The sequence below is a fragment of the Rhinoderma darwinii genome, chromosome 6 (assembly GCF_050947455.1).
Source record: "Rhinoderma darwinii isolate aRhiDar2 chromosome 6, aRhiDar2.hap1, whole genome shotgun sequence".
Classification (NCBI taxonomy): domain Eukaryota; kingdom Metazoa; phylum Chordata; class Amphibia; order Anura; family Rhinodermatidae; genus Rhinoderma; species Rhinoderma darwinii.
In genome coordinates this window covers 77,565,084-77,582,493 of record NC_134692.1, presented here as the reverse complement: position 1 = coordinate 77,582,493, position 17,410 = coordinate 77,565,084, and the positions used below count along the sequence as shown (strand labels likewise).

At 40.0% G+C, this 17,410-nt stretch overlaps 1 protein-coding gene across 2 annotated transcripts in view; it reads right to left on the bottom strand.

Annotated features, from left to right (window-relative positions):
• Nucleotides 1-17,410, bottom strand: part of TMEFF2 (transmembrane protein with EGF like and two follistatin like domains 2) — an 810,050-nt gene that overhangs the window by 731,812 nt on the left and 60,828 nt on the right. For both annotated transcript variants that reach the window (XM_075831276.1, XM_075831277.1), the window contains exon 3: nucleotides 2,965-3,094. In XM_075831276.1, the coding sequence (XP_075687391.1) occupies nucleotides 2,965-3,094 (130 nt within the window). The remainder of the gene's footprint in view (nucleotides 1-2,964; nucleotides 3,095-17,410) is intronic.

Below are 17,410 nucleotides of genomic sequence, written 5' to 3'. Positions count from 1 at the left end.
CGCATGTCGGCCGAATTTCCTGGACCGAACACACTTCAGGGATATCATATCACATCATAGTTATGTATGACGCTAGGTGTCCCTGCCGCCCTGTGGGAATAGTGTCCCGTACGGAAACATGTTTTCAGCACGGGACAGCAGTCCCGTGGGGAGGCAGGGACACACAGCGCCATACATAACTGTAATGCTAGGAGACCTGCTCCCTGAACTGTGTTCGGTCCGGGAAATGCGGCCGACATGCAGTCCGTATACCACGGACAGAAACACGGTCGTGTGCACGAGGCCGAAGGCTCTTTTCTATTTTTAATGGAGCCATAACCAGTATCACAATTTATTTTTAAATGGATCCCAACGTTCCGGGTTTCGGTGTTTGTGATGACAAGGATAGCGCTACAGACTACATTATCCTTGTCATCAAAAACACTAGAACCCTGATGGAGTGGAAAAAAAATGCCATTGAGAACAGAGCAATACTCAAATCACCCTATCTGGGACAATCATTTTACAAAAAAAAATCTCTTAGATCACATTAAAATTCTATTCTGGGGTTTGGACTGAGCAACCTCTTGACTATGTCTACATGCTTTTATACATTGTGTTGCTGCTAAATGATTGACTGATTAGATATTTACATTAAGTAGCATGTGTGCCTCAATAGTAAATACTGAGTATATGCTCTGCCATGTGGCACTTGTGTGGCATAGCTGCAGTCTTGGCTTGTAGTACAATAGCTAGAAATGTTAAGATTATTTTTAGACAGAATTACATCGTTACTGTAGCGTCCATGGCCGCAGGCCGTCGGGTTTACTCACCTCCCGACGCCCGCAGCCATGGATCCGTGAGCGCTGGTCCCCATCTCCTTCCTAGGAGACGCCAGCGCTCACTTCCGCTCTGTTCTGCTGTGTCCCGTAGGGTGCGCACGCATGCTCGTGCCCGGCCTTAAAGAGCCAGCGCGTGCACGAAAGAAATTGTCATCATCATCAACTGCCATGATTTCGTGGTCTATAAGAAGGCCCCAGGCCTTCTGATCCTTGCCTGAGCAATGTTACTTAATCCCAGTCTGTCTTGCAAATGGTCTCTTAGTGTTTCCCGTACCAGTTGTTACCCGTGCCCTGTTTCCTGTTCCTGTGTCCCGTACTGTTCTTGTTCCTGTGCATACCAGTGTTGGAGTCGTGTCTACTGCACCTGCTGTCGTTTGCCACGTCCAGTGTCTTCTGCCACATCCAGTGTCTTCTGCCACGTCCAGTGTCTTCTGCCACGTCCAGTGTCTTCTGCCACGTCCAGTGTCTTCTGCCACATTGGATACTGCCCGCCACGTCTGGCACTACCTGCTGGACCGACCTCCATCCATGCTGAAGCCACAGCCACTGTCTGGACTAGTTGAGGTACCCAAGCATTACTATTGACTTTCATATAGACTGTGACCTGGTCAGCTGCCTCTCCGCTACGGCGGAGCGGCCTAGTGGGTTCACATACCCTGTGACAGTATGCTCAGGCCATGGAACCTGCTGGCCAGCCCAAGACCGCAGTCCAGAAGATACAGACGGAGATGCATGACCTACGCACACGTCAGGATCAACTCCTTGAGGCTGTGAATTCTATCCTGGTCCGTATGGATCTACTCACTGTTCCACCTCCGGTTCAACAGTGAGTAGCAACAAAACTAATAAGGGGCATGGAGAATCTAAGTTATGAGGAAAGATTAAAAGAATTAAACCTATTTAGCCTTGAAAAAAGAAGACTAAGGGGGGTATGATTAACTTATATAAAGATATTAATGGCACATACAAAAAATATGGTGAAATCCTGTTCCATGTAAAACCCCCTCAAAAAACAAGTTTTCTTGTTCTAACTAAGTTTAAGGCCTCATGTACAAGGCAAATCTGTGTAAAGGGGAGCCTGTATGGCAATGTTTGGGGTCCCTGTGGCTCGTTTTTACATACATGCCACAAATATGTGATTAAAAAAAATGGAAGGAGTAAAGGTAAGATCCAGCGAAGTTAGGTAGGTAAAAGGAAATCCCTGTTTCCACATTATTGAACAATCAGATATGAAATATAAAACACGGGAGGGAGAACGCAATGTAGGTGGTCTCAAAAAGCAAGATATAGAAGCCTACGCGTTTCGAATACAAACAGTATTCTTAATCATGGCTGATATCAAGCCTTCTTTACTGTGAGAACTGTGAATCTATGGAATAGTCTACCGCAGGAGCTGGTCACAGCAGGGACAGTAGATGGCTTTAAAAAAGGGTTAGATAATGTGATATTGTCAATGTGTAGAAATTTTTCCCTTACCTTTTCCCATCCCTTGGTTGGACTTCATGGACTTGGTTGGACTTGATGTGTCTTTTTTCAACCGTACTAACTATCTAAGGCCCCATGCACACGACCGAAAAACTGCGGACCGTACTACGGTCCGCGGTTTTATAGACCCATTCAGTTCTATTGGCCACGGACACCTTTCCTTAGCGCTACTGATGGGTGTCTGTCCCATAGAACCGTGTCGCCAATTATGGAGCATGTCCTATTTTTCATATTTTACGGGCCATGCTCCCATACTTTGTATGTATTCAGGGCCTGAAAATGCTGACGGCCGCCCGTGCCCGCAATCGTGGGCTTTGACTACAGGCACGGCTGTGTGCATTGGCCCCAAATACGTAACTATGTAACCCACTGTCAACAGTCTACCCAGTTTTGCTTTTTTACCTTGCACACTCAATACTCTCTTTATACTGTAATAATTATCCCAGACAGGACATATTTGTTATAATATTATTTAAATGAAAAAAAATTATCCAATACAAAAAACTGGTTTACCAGATAAAGTTAATTGTAAATTTGTGAATTTTTTAAGTGATAGCTTATGAGTGAAAGTTGATAAATCTATGCAATAAAACAAATTCAGCAACCATATCATACACATAATGTGCTGCACATATCATATTGTAAGTATGAGACATACCTGTTACACATGAACCTTCAGACACCACAAGTATTTCACTTTGCTGTTTGCAGGCAGCTCCTCGTAAGTAGCATTCATTTCGGTAAGTGACTCCATTTGAACCACACACAGGGATGTAATCATGCTGACACTGAAAGAAACATAAATTTATTATTCTGCATCGTTTTCCATCCTTTCATTTTCAATGTGTCTTATGTGTGCATATTGTGATTGTTTTATTTACTGAAAACAGCCCTCACTATGCTTTCACTATATACTGTGTATGACCATATCTGTGCTAAACCAGCAGTTCAGGATGCATAGTTGGCCTACTGGGAAAACAGAAGAAACTATTTGCATATCTCTGTCATCAGGTTCTTAAATGAGAATTAGGTCCCCAATATTTCAGTTTTGCAAAGCAGTGCAATTTCACAGTAGAGACTTAGATATCTTGTATCTTAATAAAAATGTTATTACTATCATTTATTCACAGCAGAGAATTTTCTTAGTTACTTTAAGCCAATATATCCAAATCTTAAAAACGTCCATTTATTTCCTTAAAAACAGATTGTTGCGTCCTCATTTATGTTTTATCACAATTGTAAGGGTATAATTACAATTACAAGATTAGAATTGTGATCCGAATCAATAATGTCTTTACTAAAATGTTTTAAATAATATTCAGAAATTAAAGGAATTGTCCACAACGGGACAACTGCTGACCTATACACCGGATAGGCCTTTAGTTTATGATCGGTCCGGTTGTCGGGCCCGCATTGATCACTTACTGATAACCTATCCTGTGGAAACATCATCAGTTGTCCGGTCGTGGACAGCCCCTTTAAGGTGTTTTTTCAGTCTGAATAAAGCTCAATTTATATTTAATACCAATGTAACTTGCTAATGTACTTGCTGTCAGTTAATGGAAACATTGCATTCAAGCCTAATGATTGCTTTGTGAGCTAAATACAACAGAATCACATATCTATCTCCTTTCATATATGTATTAGGTCTGTACAGGTTTTCAGAAATTAGATGTAAACAGGAATGTTTATATTTACTGGTAGCAAGCAAGGATATGGGAACTAGCGAGAAATTGAAACACCCAGTATATGAGAAGTTTGCAGAACTTTACAATAAACGATCATTGAGCTGGTTGCCGATACAGGACGAGAATGCTCGTCCTGAGCGGTGGGTACTTGGCGTATTAGCACGAGCATTCTCGTCCTGTGTGACAGCCGTCTGTGCGCGCGATTGAGAGCGGGGCAATGGCTGTAATACGCAGCCACGGCCCTGCTCTGACAGCGGAGAGAAGAGAAACATCCTCTCTCTGCCTTTAACCCTTTGAATGCCACAATGAAAGCTGATCGCGGCGTTCAAGGAGGGGGGACTGCTCTTTGATTGCGTCACAGAAAATAACTGTGACGCGATCAAAGCCCATAACTTGTACGACCAGATAGTTATACTTAGGTATGCCCTAACAACTGCCTAGGTACAATCAGTACACAGGCTAATGTACTAGCATATAGATTTATGCCAGTACATTACAGTTACAAAATCAAAATCATAAATCCCTTTATGGGATTTAAAAAAAAAAGTTAAATGAATGTAAAAAAAATGAATGATAAATAAATAAAAAGTTAAAAAAAATACACAGAAACAATTTTTTTTTATAATAAATAAACATTTTAAAATATAAGTCCCAAATCATGAAATAATATAGACATATTTGGTATCCAATCGAAGATAGGAACTGCAGCATGTGCAACGTTTCAACCCATCAGTGGGTCTTTATCAAACATGCTTGATAAAGACCAATTGATGGGTTGAAACGTTGCAAGTGTTTTTATGCTTGGTGAATAAATAAAATACACTTCTTTGGATTATCTTGAGTGCTGCAGTTCCTTTCTTCGATTACATATTGATTGTCTCACTTGGACCTGGGATTGTTTGCTGCGTGCACCACCCATGTTTGGGGAGTTCTCCTTTCACTCTAAAGAATTGTTTGTGGCTGTGCTGCTGTTTTCCTGAATATCTACTGACATATTTGTTGTCGCCACGACAGTAACAACCTGTATAACAAATGTATAACATTATTTATGATCGGTGTATGGTGTAAAAAAAAAATATATTAAAACTGCTGCAGAACTGATTTTTGTCAGCATTTTTGCCAAAATAAAAATGTATAGAAATTAAATGATAATGTATTTGTACCAACAAATGGTACCTACATAAAGTACAACTCGTCCAGCAAAAAACAAAATCTCATACAACTACGTCGTACAAAAAATAAAAGAGTTATGAGCATCGGGATGCAAAGAGGGAAATATAGAAAAATTGTTCTGTCCTCAAGGCCAAAATTAGCCGTGTCCTTAAGGGGTTAATGAACAGAAAAGCAAAAAGCACGGCGCCACATAGTGCCGGTCAATGAGGTTTAAATGGAATATTGAACGTGGTCTACTATGCTCACCACAATAGTGCTTGGAAAAGGCAATGAAAAAGTCCACAGGTGCTGCTGCCAGGATCCAAACCGGTAAACCAGATGGTCACCGCTAGTTAGAACGTAAAGAGGTAGTGGGAAAAGGGAGGATCCTGTAAGGCGCTTTCATTTTATCATATCACATATATTTATTTATATCATTTTGTTTACCATCGCTGAGTTCCTTCAACAGCCACGCAGCAGCGCCTTACAGGATCCTCCCTTTTCCCACTACCTCTTTACGTTCTTAAGGGGTTAAAGAAGAATGGACAACAAGTGAAAAAACACAGTGGGGAGGAATATATTAACCCCTTCCCGAAATTTGCCGTAAATGTACGTCATGGAAAGCATTGACTTCCCGCAAAATGCTGTACATTTACGGCAAATGTTTGGCACCGACTCAGAAGCTGAGTTGGTGCCATCATCGTCGGATCTCAGCTGTATCTTACAGCTGAGATCCGACTGTAACGGCGGGGACCGAAATTAGCTTCGATCCCCGCCATTAACCCCTTAAGTGCAGCGCTCAAACGCGATCGCTGCACTTAAGGTGTTTGCAGCTCATCGGAGCCCCAGCAATGAAATTGCCGGGGTTCCGGTGGCTGCAATGGCAACCGGAGGCCTAATACTGGCCTCCCGGTCTGCCTAGCACCGAAGCCGGTCAAGATCCGCCCGGCGGCGGAGCCTGATCGGCTTCCGTAGCTGCCGGCAAGATGGCGCCGGGTCAGGAGCTGATCCGGCGTCATCAGCGGTGGAAGTCAGCTGTACTGTACAGCTGACATCCACCTGTAACAGCAGGAACCGGAGCTAGCTCCGATCCCTGCCATTAACCCCTTCGATGCAGCAATCGAAAGCGATTGCTGCATCGTAGCGGTTACTAGCAGATCGCCAGCCCTGACAGGCAATCGGGACTGGCGACTGCTGTTATGGCAACAGGAGGAGACACAATGGTCTCCTTCTCTGCCATTACGGATGCCGATTAGGCCCCGCCGGGAGGCGAAGCCTAATCGGCTTGCTGTCAGTGAATGACTGACAGATCTAATACATTGCACTACATAGGTAGTGCAATGTATTAGAAAAAAAAAAATCTGACCGTTGGACCTTCAAGTCCCCTAGTGGGACTTGAAGAAAAGTGTAAAAAAAGTATAAAAAAGTGTAAAAAAAAGTGCAAAAAATAAAAGTTTGAAAACAATAAAAGTTTCAAGTAATCAAATAAAACACAATCACCCTTTTACTCTTATCAAGTCCTTTATTATTGAAAAATAATAATAAACCATATGTATTTGGTATCGCCACGACCGTAACGATCTGAGGTATCAAAATATTATATTATTTATTGCACACGGTGAACAGCATAAAAAAAAAACGGAAAAAACTATACCAGAGTTTCTGTTTTTTGGTCACTTTGCCCTACAAATATTAGAATAAAAAGTGATCAAAAAGTCGCACGTATCCAAAAATGGTACCTATAAAAACGATAGCTCGTCCCGCAAAAAACAAGCCCTCATACACCTCCGTCGACAAAAAAATTAAAAAGTTATGGTTCTAACAACTTGGCGACAGAAAAAATACATTCTTTTTACAAAAGTAATTTTATTGTGCAAAAAGTTGTAAAACATAAAAAAGTGCTATAAATTAGGTATCGGCAGAATCGTACTGACCCACAGAATAAAGTTAACATGTAGTTTATAACGCATGGTGAACGCTGTATAAAAAAAAACGAAAAAAGCTGTGCCAGAATTGTGTTTTTTTGTTTACCTGGCATCCCAAAAAATAGGATAAAAGGTGATCAAAAAGTCACATGTACCCCAAAATGGTACCAATAATAACTACAGCTCGTCCCGCAACAAACCAGCCCTCATCCTGCTACGTCTATGAAAAATAAAATTAGTTATGGCTCCAATAAGTCAGGAAATAAAAAAATATGCAGTTGTACCCGAGGGGAACATTTCTTCTGTTTCAAGAGGCGATTTATCAAGGACCTAAAATTAGGGAACCAGGAAGGGGAGAGCCCAAACATATCCGCTGGAAGCGACGGTGCCCGTATTATACCAGGACAACACGTTCCCAGCAAAATTCCCCAAACTACAAAAGGTGCGGAGTGTGGAACAAAAGGGGGATAAGACATGACACCATTTATCAGTGCGACACTGGCCTGTGCGGAAAGGATTTCTTCACAGCGTAACACACATCTATGGATTATTTTTTTTTTATATACCACCTGACTATGCCCCTTATATACTCCGCCCCGCTTACATGTACCCCCACATTATAAATGGAAACACCAGCAATACTCAAACAAATATAGTACCAAGCAAAATCCGCTCTCCAAAAGCCAAATAGTGCTCCCTCGGCTCTGAACCCTACAGCGTGCCCAAACAGCAGTTTCCTTCAACATATATGGTATCATCATACCCGGGAGAACCCTTTTAACAATTTTTGGGGTGTGTGTCTCCAGCGTCATAAGCTTGGCATGACATATTTGCCATTGAATGGCATATCTAGGGAAAAATATAAATTTTTAATTTGCACCATCCGCAGCGCATTCATTTATGGAAAAGACCTGTGGGGTGAAAATGCTCACTACACCCCTTAATAAATGCCTTGAGGGGTGCAGTTTCCATAATGGGGGTCACTTCTCAGGGGTTTCTTTTTATTATTTCACATCTGAGCCTCTGCAGTTGTGAACCAATACTTGGTAAATCGCCAAATTAGGCCTCCACTCCGCATGGTACTCTTCACTCCTGAGCCCTGTCATATGTCCAGGCAAAAGATTAGGGCCACATGTAGGGTGTTTCTAAAACCGGGAAACACCACATAATAATTAGAGAGCTGTCTTGTTATGGTGGCACAAGCCAGGCACCACATATTGGCATATCTATGAAAAAAATCCCATTTTCACTCTGCAACATCGAGTGAACACTAATTTCTACAAAACACCTGCAGGGTTAAAATGCTTACTACACCCCTTGGTAAATGCATTGAGGGGTTTAGGTTCCAAAATGGGGTCACTTCTGAGCGGTTTCCACTATTTTGGGCCCACAGGCGCCCAGAAACCAATCCAGCAACATCTGCACTCCAAATGGCGGTCCTTCCCTTCTGAGCCCTGCCGTTTGCCCAAACAGCAGTTTATGACCACATATGGGGTATTGCCGTACTCGGGAGAAATTGCTTTACAAATGTTGGGTTCTTTTTTTCCTTTATTTGTTGAGAAAATGAAAAAATTTGCGCTAAAGCTACGTCTTATTGAAGAAAAAGGACTGTTTTTATTTTCACTGCCAAATTCTAATAAATTCTATGAAACATTTGTGGGGTCAAAATGCTCACTACACCCCTAGATGAATTCCTCAAGAGGTGTAGTTTCCTAAATAGAGTCCCTTTTTGGGCGTTTTCATTGTTTTGTCCCCTCAGGGGCTTTGCAAATGTGACCTGGCCTCCGCAAACCATTCCTGCTAAATGTGATCTCAAAAAGCCAAATAGTGCTCTTTCCCTTCTAAGCCCTGCCGTGTGTCTAAACAGCCGTTTATTACCACATGTGCGGTATTGTTTTACTCGGGAGAAATTGCTTTACAAATTTTGTGGTGCTTTTTCTCCTTCAGTCCTTCTGGAAATGAGAAAAAATTATCTAAACCTAGATTGTTTTTGAAAAAATGTAGGTTATTATTTTCAGGGCCTACTTCCAATAATTTCTGCAAAAAAACTGTGGGGTCAAATCGCTCACTATACCCCTAGATAATTTCCTCAATGGGTGTAGTCTCCAAAATGGGGTCTCTTGTGGGGTGTTTCCACTGTTTTGTCCCCTCAGGGGCTTCGTAAATGTGACATAGCCTCCGCAAACCATTCCTGCTAAATGTGGACTCCAAAAGCCAAATGGCACTCCATCCCTTCTAAGCCCTGCCGTGTGTCCAAATATCCGTTTATTACCACATGTGGGGTATTGTTTTACTCGGAAGAAATTGCTTTACAAATTTTGCGGTGCTTTTTCTCCTTCAGTCCTTGTGGAAATTAGAAAAAATTAACTAAACCTTCATTTTCTTTGAAAAAATTTAGATTATCATTTTCACAGCCTACTTCCAATAATTTATGCAAAAAACCTGTGGGGTCAAAACGCTCACTATACCCCTAGATAATTTCCTTGAGGTGTCTAGTTTCCCAGATGGGTTCATTTTTGGGGGATTTTTACTGTTTTGTCACTGCAAGAGCCCTTCAAACCTGACATGGTGCCTAAAATATATTCTAACAAAAATAAGGCCCCAAAATCCCCTAGGTGTTCCTTTGCTTCTGAGGCCGGTACTTCATTCCAGTAGCACGCTACGGCCACGTGTGGGATATTTCCTAAAACTGCAGAAACTGGGCAACAAATATTGAGGTGCATTTCTCTGGTAAAACCTTCTGTGTTATAAAAATAATAGTATTAAAAATATATTTCTGCAAAAAAACATGAAATTTGTACATTTCACCTCTACTTTGCTTTCATTCCTGTGAAATGTGTAAAGGGTTAAGACATTTTCTAAATGCTGTTTTGAATACTTTGAGGGGTGAAGTTTTTAAAATGGGTTGACTTTTTGGGGGTTTCTAATATATAAGGCCCTCAAAACCACTTCACAACTGAACTGGTCCCTGTAAAAATGGCCTTTTGAAATTATCTTGAAAATGTGAGAAATTGCTGCTAAAGTTCTAAGCCTTGTGAGGTCATAGAAAAATAAAAGGATGTTCAAAAAACTATGCCAATCTAAAGTAGACATATGGGTGATGTTAATTAGCAACAATTTTGTGTGGTATAACTGCCTGTCTTACAAGCAGATACATTTAAATTGAGAAAAATTCAAATTTTTGAAATTTTTCGCTAATTTTTGGTGTTTTTCACAATTAAATACTGAACATATTGAGCAAATTTTGCTAGTAACTTAAAGTGCAATGTGTCACGAGAAAACAATCTCAGAATCACTTGGATAGGTGAAAGCATTCCGGAGTTATTACCTCACAAAGTGACACATGTCAGATTTGAAAAATGAGGCTCTGTCTGGAAGGTCAAAAGTGGCTAAAGAGGGAAGGGGTTAAAAGGGTTTTCTGAGATAAATTGACTATGTGTTAATGCTTGAAATGTATTAATGTAAATACATTTGTAATATACTTACATTTTACAAATTGGCCCCGTTTCCAGATGCTGCCATGGGGTACTTGATGGGTGAGGTCACTCTCTGGCCGCTGTGTTGATCTTCAATTCTTTTCTGTGACGTGCCGTGTATGGGCTGTTCTGTTGTACAACCAGTAACACGCATGCGCGGTCCCTGCTGTTATCGAGAAAACAGCAGGGACCACGAGAACAGCAGCATACAGCCCATACACGACAAGTGTCGTATACCCGAAAAATAATTGAAGATCAACACAGGGGCCAGAGAGTGACATCACCCGTCAGCATCTGGAAATGGGGCCAATTTGGAAAATGTAAGTATATTACAAATGTATTTACATTAATAAATTCCAAGCATTAACACATAGTCATTTTTATCTCAGAAAACCCCTTTAAGACTGGTGTTTCATACGCTAGTCTTAGACTAAACGATATTGGTGTGAAACACACCAAATTTATAAAAGGGACTTTGGCTGTTCGTGCGCCAGAAACTCAAATCTAAGCTATGAACAGGCGTAGATTTGCGCTATGGTTTCCGCCATTTTCTGGCATAAATTATAGCTTATGTGTCAGACCAATGGTGGCCCCGCCCCCTCATACATAATCTTGTATAGAAAGTCGTAAATTTTAGTGCAAATATTGCGTATTCCAAAATGTATGCGTTTTATAGCCACAAAAGTGGCGTAAAGCCTTTAATAAATCCCCCCCCCCATTGTGCAAATCTTTCATAAACAGTGTAGTGTGATATACAGTCCATTACTAGTTCAGCCTTGTTATATCCAGTGCAGGGAGAGCTCTTTCTCCTATGTGTGTAGTACAGAGCCCTGCTATTTGGCTCATTTTAAAAGAGCTTTGCAGCAGAGGATCCAATGTACGTAATATGTCTTTAGGTCTTTGTCGCAATATCTATTAAACAACATATCAACTAGCGATCAAGAACATAAAAAAAGGTCGAGGAAAAGTACTAGTATATCTTCCACAGTGAATAACCAATCATCTCAGTATAATATATTTTGGGGTGGATGCTCAGTCTTCAGCTCAAGAGACACTAATGTATATTGTATATACTGACTTGTGACAGTCTATTGTTTCTTGATTTGAAGAACGTGTATACACCAAGGATCACCTTATCCTGAGACAATATAAAGAATATTTGGTCAAGTCATCTTGTCCTAGTTGAAAAACTCCAATTCACTGCATTACGACTGTAAAATGCAAACTGTAATGCAAACTGTAATGCAAACTGTAACGCTGACTGTAACAGGAGTTTTCCGGTTACAGACTCAGAGATTTATAGCTCCCCAAGTTAACATACGAAGGAGGATATTTTATATTTAGACTTCTACTCCAGGAAATGTTAGAAATTCTGCATGCCAATAGTCACAAAACTATTATATACTAAGATATATTGTCTGTAGAAAATAGCAAACATGGAGTTGCGTTTCATACAAAGTTAGAAAAAGTATGCCATAACTGGTGAACTAAAGTGCCAATATGATATATATATATATGGTAATAAAATAATATTAAGGTGCACAAGACCATATCTGTTGCTGAAAATAAGGTCCATAGAGAGCCCACCAATGTATTTAATTTATTTTCTGTTCATTCACTTTGCTTTTTGTTAATTGGTAAAAAAAAAAACAATCTAAGACTGGCAAGTAATAAAATGCCACCTATATGTAATAACCCAAATATAGAAATCTTTAAGAGACTAGTGGAGAAGGATCTGAGGGGCCATGAAGGCCATGAACCCAGTCACAGAAATATAGAATGTAGTTGTTATGGACACTGGCCCTTACCTGGACATGTGTAATAAAATCCTCCCTGATTCAACAATTTACCATTGATTAAAAGGAAATCATCTTGGGATATTCCAGGGAGAACTTCAAAAATGGCCTGATTAGCAAAACTGAATTTTTATTCCTATTCCCAGATAATCCCAAGATAGCTACATTTTATACAACCCCAAAAATCAATAAAGGGGTCAATCCACCAAAGGGGATACCTATTGTCTCTGGGATGGACGGCCTAAACTAAAATATAGGAATTTATATAGATAAAATTCTGCATCCATTAGTTCTGAGTCTTCCATCTCACATCAGAGATACTACGGACTTGCTACTTAAATTAGAGGGTATAGTTTTGGAGAAAAGCATGATTCTGTCCTCTATTGATGTGGGAGCATTATATAGCTCAAATGAGCATCAATTTGGGCTATAATCTGTAGCACAATTTTTGAAGACAAGTGGAAACCATCTAACTGCACACAATGCTTTTGTGATGGAATTGCTTGACCATTACTTCCACCAGCTCAGAGGCACTGCTATGGGGAGCCAATGTGCCCCTTCCTATGCTAATTTGTTCCTGGGCTGGTGGGAGTCCAATATAGTCTTTGCAGATGCCAATAGCAAATGGCATGACTCAATAGGTCTATGGCTCAGATTTTTCAACGATATTTTTATCCTATCGTAACTGAGTTAAAAATCAACCAGATAGGACTCAGGTTCACCTCAGAAAGTGATCGAGATAAGTTGGTATTCTTGGATGTAAAAATCTCAAGGGGAGAGAAGGGTAGAATTTTGGCAGATGTTTTCAGAAAACCAACTGCTACCAACAGCTTCCTGAAGTGGGAGAGTGCCGATCCATATGACCTGAAAAAGGGTATACCAAAGGGACAATACCTCCGCCTCAGGAGGAACTGTTCCAATATGAAAACCTACAAGTTACAAGCAAGAGATCTGAAAAACAGATACCCAGATAAAATTCTTAAAGACGCATTTAATAATGCAGTGGTACAGAAGAGAAGTGATCTCCTAACACCCAACAAAAGGGTAGATCTCAAAGGGAATACTATATGCATCATAGGTATGATGGGTCCCATATGGAAGTAAGGGACATAATAAATAAGCACTGGGGAATTCTAATGGAGGATGAAGACCTCAGACTTACTCTCAGTGATAGACCACAGATCACGTTCAGACAAAACAAAAGCCTGAAGGACAAATTAGTACATAGTCATTTTGTTTATGAATCCCCTGAAACATGCTGGTTAAACAGAAAACATCTGGGGACCTACAGATGTGGAAGTTATCTTGCATGTGATTCGATTCTATTCTCTAAAACATTCAACAGTGCTATGACAGGTAAGGAATATCTTAATAAACACTTTATTAATTGCAAGTCTAGGTGGGTGATATATTTGGCAAAAGACTACATAGGGAAGACCAAAAGAGAGTTTAGAAGATGAATTAGAGACCACTACAATGACATCATAAATAAAAGGGACACTACAATATCAAGACATATGTGGCAGACACATGGGGGAGACCCCAAAGCCATCAAATTCCAGGGCGTTCAACAGATTGAACCCAGCCCAAGAGGGGGTGAATGGGACAAACTGTTACTGCAGACAGAGTTGAGATCGATATATAAAATGAGGTCAGTTACCCCAGAAGGTATTAACGATAGTGTAAACTTTGCATGTTTCCTGTAGGGTTATCAAATGACTATGTACGAAAGATTATAAGTGATGGTCATACTTTAGATGTGAGCACTATTATAACAACTGCTGAGAGAGTACAACTGAATCGGTGAGATGGATAAGTGTGATCAAGAATTGGAGTGATAGAGAAATATACGTGAAAACTTATTCATGATATAGAACGGATGATAGGTAAAGTTAACATATGAGTTACATAATATGACACTCCTACATATAGCAGATATAGAACTCAGAAACCTTTGAGACCCATCCTAACTATGTCTGAGTTTACTCAGGGAAGATGGGAGAGAAATATCCTCATACACCACCTCTCTGCAAACTATAGTTGCTTGTCACAATAAATCTTAATTAAATAAGTAACACCCTTATGTATAAGCAGTAAAGGACTTGAAGAATCTGTGATATAAGTGGGCTTTCCAGGTACCACTTTATAAAAGAGGAGAAAACCTACTTTAAAACAACAATACCGGAGAACAGTTGTTCAGAATAGGCACAATGATTGATGTAGTTACAAGCCAATAAGGGAGATGCATAAACAACCCATTAATGACGCTAAGAGAATCGGGCCAATGAAGTGCTGGTAATGGGGAAGGGGATGACGTAAGTAAACCTACCTGCGGATTGGCTGTTGGATGGCCGAGCCTCTGGATGGAAAGGGTGTAACTGACACATAAAAAGACGCGAAAATGTAGCGTTCGCTGCCACTGCCAAACACCAATGAGTCAGACCATATAAACTTCTGTCGTCTCCCTGATGAACCTGAAATAGGGTGAAACTCGTAGGAGGAGGAGGAGTTGCTTACTGCACTCAGATAATATTTATGCATATTAGGGAATTCCGGCTCTGAGAAGGTTTATCTGGTCTGAATGCAGACCTGATAATAGACAAGACAGGGCACGAACGGTAGTGAACAATTGCACTACATAACAGAGTATGCTATGACCTAACACTAGCTACAGAGCACAGGAATCTATACAGATGCCTCTTTGACATCTATATGTTGTGTATGTCAGTGTATGTCTCGTAATGAACGTGTGATGTTCCATGTTTTAACCAAGCTTAATAAAAGCTGTTTTATAAATAAATCCTTCTTCTGAATAAGATCACTGTAAAAAATAAGTACCCCTTGCCACTGATCTCCGAGCACTTTGATAGAATCTGTTGAGCCAAGATTTTCACTAAACTGGATCTACGTGGGGATTATAACTTGATTTGTATCCGTAAAGGTGATGAGTGGAAAACCACATTCAACACCAGAGATGGTCACTACGATTATGTAATGCTCGAGCTGTGTTCCAGGAATTTGTGAATGACATATTCTGGGATCTATTGTATGTTTGTGTGATGGTGTATCTGGACGATATCTTGATCTACTCACCTGATCTGACAACACACCGGAAGCATGTTCGGCAAGTCCTGTCGCGGTTAAGGGGGAACAACCTGTACGCCAAATTGGAAAAGTGCATATTCGAAAATAAATCCTTGCCCTTCCTGGGGTATATCATGGACTCTAGATGTATCCTGAAAAAGTAAAGTCTATCCTAGATTGGCGTCGTCCCCAAGGTCTCCGTGCTATACAGAGGTTCCTAGGATTTGCACATTTCTATTGTCAGTTTATCCATAATTTCTCATCACTAACTGCTCCTATCTCTGCCCTCACCAAAATGGGGGCAAACGCAAAAAGTTGGACCCCTGAAGCAGAATCTGCATTCATTAACCCATTCCCGCCGCAGCCATTTTTCAGATTTTCATTTTTTCCTTCTCACCTTCCAAAAGCCATAACTTTTTTATTTTTCCATCGATATAGTCCTATGAAGGCTTGATTTTTGCGAGCTGAATTGTAGGTTTTCAAAGCACCATTTATTGTGCCATATAATATACTAGAAAACGAGGAAAAAAATATTTGTGGGGTAGAAAATTAAAAAAAACAGCGGTTCCTCCATTGTTTTTTGCGCTTGGTTTTTACGAAATTCACTGTGCAATTAAAACAACATGTTAAATTTATTCTGTGGGTCAATAAGATTATTGCGATACCAAATATATATAGTTTTTCTATATTATACTACTTTTAGAAGGAAAAACCTAAGTGTAAAAAGTTAAATTTATTTTGTGTTGCCAAATTCTGAGAGCCATAACTTTTTTATTTTTCCGTCGATTAAGTGGTATGAGGGCTTATTTTTTGCAGGATAAGCTGTAGTTTTTAATGAATCCAATTTGGGGTACATGCAACGTTTTGATCACTTTTTATTAGATTTTTTTGTGGGAGATGAGGTGACCAAAAAATACAGATTCTGGCATATAAATGTTTTTGTTTTTTTTACGGTGTACACCATGTAGGTTAAATAATAATATATTGTAATACTTCAGACTTTTACGGATGCGGCGATACCAATTATGTTTATTTATTACATTTTCTACTATGCTCTAGGGGGAAAATGTAGGTAATGTAGGTAAATATGGTCGCATTCCGACCCGCAGTTTGCCACGACTGCGACATGAAAAAATTTGTATTTCTTGCGGCAACTTTCGGGTCACAATGCGGCCACAGTCACTTACATTACTACAATGTACGCTGCTCAATAAAGAAATCTTTGGTCGCCATTAGTCCTAGCGTTAGGCTCTTCACTCTGATGCACACTGATTTATGTATTTAGGCTGCTAGCTGGCTAAAGTTACTCAAACCTCATGATTTTTGCAGTGTCTATGGATTGGCAACAATTTAATCAAAATTCACCAAATTTTATTTCTATTTAACAACATTGTTAGTATTACAAGTCCTAACATAGATTAAATGCCTGAAATTATCCAGCTACTTGTACCAAAACAATAGAAATTGTGAACTGGACGAACATTATTTGCATATTGATGGTGAATTCAGACAATGTAGAAGGAAGGAAGGAACTTTATTGAGATCTTAAAGACCTTGTTTGTCAAATCAAAAATAGATGAAGACGGCACTCAAGATTAGGATTTTCAAATGCTCATAAATGTATTTTGATTACTTTGAATGCCTGTTAAAGCCGCCCACTGCATACTAGATGTGCAACATTTCGGGCAATCACAAACCCTTCCTGATTCAGTAAGATAATGTGTACAAAAATATTAAATCAAAACATCTATACTATAAAAGTGAATGTCCGTTTGTCCTCTTTAGTCATCCAAACGTCTGAACCGTTTGACCCCAGATTTGGCACATAGGTACATTGGTTGTCCGGGAAGGTATTCATAAAGTTCCCGACCTTGCCGTTCTTCTCTCTTATCAGTCCTTATCAGTGGATCACAATCCAATAGTATAAAAGCGAATACAGAAATTTGATTTTATAATATAGATGTTTTATCTGGCAGTAGCTGG